The following is a 6,804-nucleotide window of genomic DNA, read 5'->3' as shown; positions in this document are numbered from 1 at the left end:
CTGCCTTAGCCTCCCGCGTAGCTGGGACTACAGGCATGTGCCACCATGCCCGGCTAATTTTTTCTATATAGATTTTTAGTTGTCCATATAATGTCTTTCTATTTTTAGTAGAGACGGGGTCTCGCTCAGGCTGGTCTCGAACTCCTGACCTTGAGCGATCCACCCGCCTCAGCCTCCCAGAGTGCTAGGATTACAGGCGTGAGCCACCGCGCCCGGCCGTGCCATCTCTGTTTTAAAGAAGAGGAAACTAAGGAAATTTACTCTTCATTCAACCTGGGATTTTAAAAGGTGACAATTTTTAAAAATGCAGTATAGTGGGGTAATAATGCTATGTGATCACTGCCAAGAAAGAGCTATTTGCTTTGAAGTAGCTGTTAGATTTATAAGTACTCTTTAGATCCCTAAAAGAAGTATTTGAGTAATTTCCAAACTCAAAAATCTGCAGAACGAGGGAGATTTGTTTGTCAGCTCGGCTGTTTGTTTGTTTGTTTGTTTGTTTTTAGGTACTTGAGCTGCTCCTTGAAAAGCAGGGTGCAGAAATCAAAGGCCTGATTGTGCTGAATCCTTCTCTTTGGTCATTATTCAGACTGGTTCCCAGCATGCTGCAGTCCAAAGGAAAGAGTCCAAGTTCTGTTTAAAAATCAGAGACTAAAGAGCTTACTCAGCACCCTGTTCACATTGGTGTTGCTTGTATTCATTATTTAAAATCTTTTGATAGCTCTTTGTATGCAACAACCTTCGGCTTCTGGGAATATATATTCTCAGAGTATAGGAAGCACCTCCCTGACTTAGTTATGATGAAAAATGCTTTTCTTGACTGTCCGCTCTCTTGAAGGACCCCTGGAACAGCCAGGTCCTTAGGCAAATTAAATCCCAGGAAAGAGTTTTACAGAACTGCAGCGGGTTTGTTTTTGTTTTTGGTTTTGTTTTGCTTTTTTGCTAATTCACTTGTGTGTTCCTGCTTGTGGGGGTGGGTGTGAAGGGAAAGTTTCGCACTTGGTGGGAAAAGGAGAATCTTAGAATGAAACTGACCACTGCTGCTCAGCTATTCTCAGGACTGATGAGAACACTCACTCTTAGGGGAACAGGCAATGATTTTTGCTGTCATTCTGTTTCAGCATCTAGGAGAGTGAGGACGTGTAGCAGCAATCTGACTATTTGAAAGAATGTTTCTTGAATTTCCCAATTCAAAAGACTTTGTAGGGCTGAGACACAAGAGCATCAAGGAATGCTCAGCATGTCACTCACTGGAAATCACAGAAGGCAGGGCTTTTACAAGAATATTAGAATTATATCTACTTTTTTAGGTACAGGAAGTGGAATGGAAAGAAGGAATTCTGGAGCAGATACCCCAGAAGAATCCCAAAGCAGAACTCTTTGCACAAGGTTATCTAAGTCTCCTTGACAGGTGCACAGGCAGAGAAGGCATTTGGTCCTTGAAGTGACGTTTACTTGGGAGGTTATGACAATTATGTCTAGCTTACGGCAATCCAGCTGACCCTGAGCGCAGGAGCAGCCCTACGACTGCAGCAGAGAAAACACGCTAGCCGGTCTGTCGCCCCTCCCGCGTCCCATTCCCGGGGGACTGGAGTAGCATTGGAGTCTCTGACGCCATCCCTTCCCGCCTCTGGCTAGCACAGAGCATGCGCTTCCTCCCTCACTTCCTCTCCAGGAGGGAGCTGGAGTAAAGCAACGCCCCAGCGGCCCCGCGGCCCGCCGCGCGTCACAGGAACTTCAGCACCCACGGCGCGGACAGCGCTCCCTCCACCTGCAGACCTGACTCCGAGCGCCCGCAGCCCTTGCTCATCCGTTCGCTCCCAGCCGCGCCGGCTCCACGGCCGCCCGGTGCCCGCCACTCTCCCTCCCCGCGCCCGCCCTCCCGGCTCTTCCTGTTTTTACGCCTCCTTTTCATTCATAACAAAAGCTTCCGCTGCGGGAGCCCGGCGCCGGGCGATTTCTGAAGCGGAGCGTGAAAGGATGGGGTTCCTCTGGACCGGCACTTGCGTTCTGGTGTTGGTGTTCCACATTAGCCCACTTCAAGCTTTCCCCAAACCGGGAGGCGGCCAAGGTATGTGGACACTTTTCTTTTCCCCAGCTCCCTCCTATTTCGCCACGAAAAGGTAAAGCTTGACATAATCCGTGAGCTGTAAATCACGCTGCCTCCTAGAAAATGATCACATCATGTCCATGAACATCGACAGAGAAATCAGTTTGAATTTAGAGACGGAAGACAGATTTTTTTCTTTACTTTTTAAACGATAAAACCATAACATGGGTGGTTTTTAAAGATCTTATTTTGAAAAAGGGAGATCTTTTTTTTTTTTTTTTACCTAAAGTGGCTTGGATTTTTTCCTAGTTGTTTTGCCACCTTTCTCAAATATTCTATTTATAATACCAATCCAAATTATGTTCTCTCTAGTTGTGAATAGCTGGTAAGCCAAGTGTTAGAACTGTATGTTAGATTTCTGGTCCGAAAAAAAAGTGTGATTCTATAATATTAACTCAGGAAATACACTGAGATAATAAAGCAACATTGATAATTATTGTTATTGGATAATCTTGATAATCTTTGTTAATATATATTTGGTTTCATAGTCATCCAAAAATATTTCTAATTTCTCTTTTTTTGACGATTTTATTTAATGAGACATATTTTGTCTTTTCAACGCACAATTAAATTTATATCTGTGTGTGTTTGTTCTAGACAAATCTCTACATAATAGAGAATTAAGTGTAGAAAGACCTCTGAATGAACAGGTAGGTCAAAAGTAAAATTATAAATGCTATTTCATTTTGCTTTAGTTATTATTACTTAGTGTTAATTGTGCTATGACAGTTTAGTCATCTTGAACATATAAACCTCAGGAGCTTAATAGTAAATTGACAGTCTACCCACAGCTGAGATATGAAAACAAACAAAAAAAAGAATGAAAAGATTTTTTAAAGAAATATTAATTAAAATTTAAAAAATAGTAAAATTCACAGAAATTAGTATGGGAAATCTAGTTTTGGTAAATTCTGTGCTTTAATAGTTATATACAGGGAGTTCTGTATGATACATAGAGCTCACTGTATAATAACCCAGTGAGCTCAACATCATACCCACTCTGTTGTAAGATTGCTTAATTAACCAGAGATTAATGTTTCACCAATATTACAGGAGAAAGGAATTAACATTTATAGAGCATCTTCCCTTTATTTTATCTCATTTAATCCTTATAACAATGCTTTGAGATAGGAATTATTATCTACATTATACAAACAAGAAAACTAAATCTCATGGAGATTAAATCATTTGGCTCTTAACACTTGGTAAGTAGTGGAGCGATGATTTTAAACCTGGTCTATGTCCCATTTGTTTCACAGATTGCTGAAGCAGAAGCAGACAAGATTAAAAACACATACCCTCCAGGTACAAAGAAATCCTGGTGATGTTAATTTAAATAATGTAGGCTGTGAAAATCTGAACTAAAATGGCTATGTTGGGTTTGGGGGCTTTTCTTCCAGAAAACAAGCCAGGTGAAAGCAATTATTCTTTTGTTGATAACTTGAACCTGCTAAAGGCAATAACAGAAAAGGAAAAAATTGAGAAAGACAGACAATCCATAAGAAGCTCCCCATTTGATAATAAATTGAATGTAGAAGATGTTGATTCAACTAAGAATCGAAGACTGACTGATGATTATGATTCTACTAAGAGTGGATTGGATCATAAATTTCAAGGTAAATGAGAAAAAAGAACTGTTTTGCTACTTATTTTCTCTAACTTGGAGTTTCCCATAATAGGTTAAAAGAAAGTCCTATGCTTTAAAAATATCTCTTATACACTCATAATCTTTTGTTAGTCAAGTCCAAAATTGAGATAAAGCCCAAATTTACTGATAGTGTGCAAAGCCCCTGTTCCACAGAGTCCCAAATTTTATTTTCCATTTAAAAGTTCCTTTACTGATGCTTTGAACATTTTTTAAAAATCTATTTATATCTTGTTATTGAATTCATTTTAACATTCCAATTAATTTTAACAATTAGCACAAAGAAAATATAATAATTTTCAAATAATTTCATCAATAAAATACCCCCCTAAAGGTGAATTAGCCACTATTTCCTTTTCAATGTTCTCCTTCTAGCCATATCCTTGCTCCTTTAATCATTCTAACCTTTCCATGGCTTCAATTACATTCATATCCTGATGTCCCATATCACTAGCCCAGACTTCTCTGAGCTATAGACCTATTTATCTGTCTACCCACTTAACATCTTCCATTGGAAGTCTCAGAAGCACCTCAAACTTATCTCGGTCCATCTCACAACCTACCCCTAAAGAGGGCTTTTTCTTTAGGAAAGGCACTACTATCCATCCAATTTTTCAAGACAAAAATTTAGGATCAAACTATTTCTCTTTTCCCTCACCTTTCAAATTTTAATCCACCAAATCTTATTAATTTTAACTCTCATTTATCTCTCTTTTTTTTTTTCTCTATCCCTAATCACCACCACCCTTGTCTAAGTGCTAATCATGTCTCACTGGAACTATAGCAAAATCTATAATTCTCCCAGCAACTGCTATCTACCTTTTCCAACTCATTCTTCCTGTGGCAGACAAAGTGGCCTTTTCAACACACAGATATGAGCATGCAACTCTTTTTCATAAAACCTTTTAGTAGATTATAATTTCTCTTGGGCTAAAAACAAACATCCTTAATGTGGCTTCCACAGTTTTACATGGACTGGTTCATGTCTGCATTTCTAGGTTCACCCAGCACACATGAGCTAATAGAAATCTTCTTACTTTCCTTCACTTAATGCAGTTTGTAATTTTACCTTCCTAAGTGTGACTGCCTATGATTAATGTCTCTCTCCAAAACTAAACTGAAAATTTCACAAGAACAAAGACATCGTAGGCCCAGAGCCTAGATGCTCATGAATTCGTGGAATGAATTTATAAATGAATGAATGGACAAATGAAAGACCACATGAGGGAATAAATGAAATGCTTTAGGTAGACATTGAGGAAGCGAGTGTTTTCTATTCCGAGGACCAGTGCGTAGGGGTGAGTGTACAGGCTTTTCTCTATGTCTTTATTCTGTTCCATGTCTACAGGAGAATCATGTTGATTATTTCTTCCAGAAAACAATGGACAATTAACTTGGACTTTCAAAGGACATAACAGCCTGAGGAGAGTTCAGAAGTGTATTGTGTATCTATGAGTTGGGGTGGCAGCAATGGTTTATATTTTGACACGTCATATTCCATGCTACTCGGGGAAATTTGTTTTTTTACTTTTGAATTCTACTTTTTAACCTAAAATATTGGACTAGAAATAAAGAGACACTGATTATAACCACATGCAAAACAGATTCAACCACTTTGACTAAACTGACCATTTGATTTAATAAAAAAAAGAATAGTGCAATGTTTGACTGGATTGGTCAGATTGGTGGTATGTGCACATAGAGACACAGATCTGTTTAGGATTTGACCACTAACTTGAGTAACTAATTTTTAAATTGTTTAATATTTTATTACCACCCCAAATACATTTGCAACTACCAAGTGCTAGTCCTGATGGCTTTAGGTTTGCCCTAGGAGTTATTTAACTCCACTTGCGATCACAAAGAAGCTGGGTGAAGGTTCTTGGAGAGATGTTTATGGATAAGCTTCTGGTCTCCCCTCATGCCCTGAAAATCCTGGGACAGAGGGTTTAGGACCACCAAATTGAATAGAACATCAGAAGCATGTAGTCTTCATCCCAGAAGGGAGTGTAAAGTAGACTAACTTCTGCAGGGTGCATTCCCAGACCCACTCTCACCTTTAGGAAACTTCCAAATGAGCTTGTGTTATAAGGGTCCTTCAGTTCTCCTTTTCAGTATTTTCTATTGTATACATGGTTTAGGATTTTTCCAAGTTTCTTTTATAAAGTAGTGCTTTGGGACTACAGGGGCATTGACCTGACAAATATTTGTTGAGAATTACTATGTATCAGACTATAAAATAGACAGTAAGTTCTGTGTAGTCAGGGACCATGCCTAACCTATTTATCACTCCATTTCCAGTATCTGGCACATAGTAAGACTTCAAAAAAATTTTATTAAACAAATGAATGCCAAGTGCTATATTAGATGCTAGGAATTCAAAACATAACTGGGCAGATGATGACTTGGGACACAGCCCCTTTGATATCCACTCAGAATGTTGTGGCTGCTTAACCAAAGTTATAAGTGTCGGGTGGTGGGGGGTGAAGGGGGGGTGAAATACCCCTTCATGAGCAATAGGGAAGTCATTCTGAGTGATACTGTCTATTTTAGAAGAGCAAAGGGAAATCAGTGGAAGGTAAGGAGCAGTAGTCAAGTATCCCACTATTGACCCATTCAGGAAAGTTCTGCTAGGGGAGACCTAACTTCCTGACTCAAGAAAATACAGCAGTGCAGAGAAGAAAGAGGCATTTCTTCAGTGGGTTACCAACATCCTCCCTGTTGTGAAGTAAATGAACTGAAAAACAGTCATCTCAGTTATTTTCCAGCTCTAGCAAGCAACCAATATTCTTCCTGTTTCAGATCCTGAGGGATAAGTGGGAAGAGAAATAAATTCTTCCACCTCTGCATAGACTGGGGCAGTTACTGCTCCACATACTCCCGAGAGCCTGACTTGCAACCCACAAATGGAAAAATCAGACCTAAGCCATAGTCTCTGTTCCTGAAAAATAGATGATGAACCCAATTTTCAGCCAGCCAGGAGGGGAACTTATTTATTTATTTATTTTCCATAGGGGCTTTCCTGCTCCTTTGCCACTCTGGTACTGAGGGA

At 39.5% G+C, this 6,804-nt stretch overlaps 1 protein-coding gene across 1 annotated transcript in view; it reads left to right on the top strand.

Moving 5' to 3' along the window:
* The first annotated feature begins 1,977 nt into the window (after positions 1 to 1,977).
* The window catches only part of SCG3 (secretogranin III), a 35,440-nt gene continuing 30,613 nt past the window's right edge, over positions 1,978 to 6,804 (top strand). Inside the window, exons 1-4 of the mRNA XM_069459816.1 lie at positions 1,978 to 2,068; positions 2,705 to 2,757; positions 3,367 to 3,412; positions 3,508 to 3,723. Coding sequence (XP_069315917.1) covers positions 1,978 to 2,068; positions 2,705 to 2,757; positions 3,367 to 3,412; positions 3,508 to 3,723 — 406 coding nt within the window. The remainder of the gene's footprint in view (positions 2,069 to 2,704; positions 2,758 to 3,366; positions 3,413 to 3,507; positions 3,724 to 6,804) is intronic.

Source organism: Eulemur rufifrons, chromosome 2, assembly GCF_041146395.1.
Source record: "Eulemur rufifrons isolate Redbay chromosome 2, OSU_ERuf_1, whole genome shotgun sequence".
Classification (NCBI taxonomy): Eukaryota; Metazoa; Chordata; class Mammalia; order Primates; family Lemuridae; genus Eulemur; species Eulemur rufifrons.
Note: the sequence above shows the minus strand (reverse complement) of the source record. Positions and strands in the feature narration are given on the sequence as shown.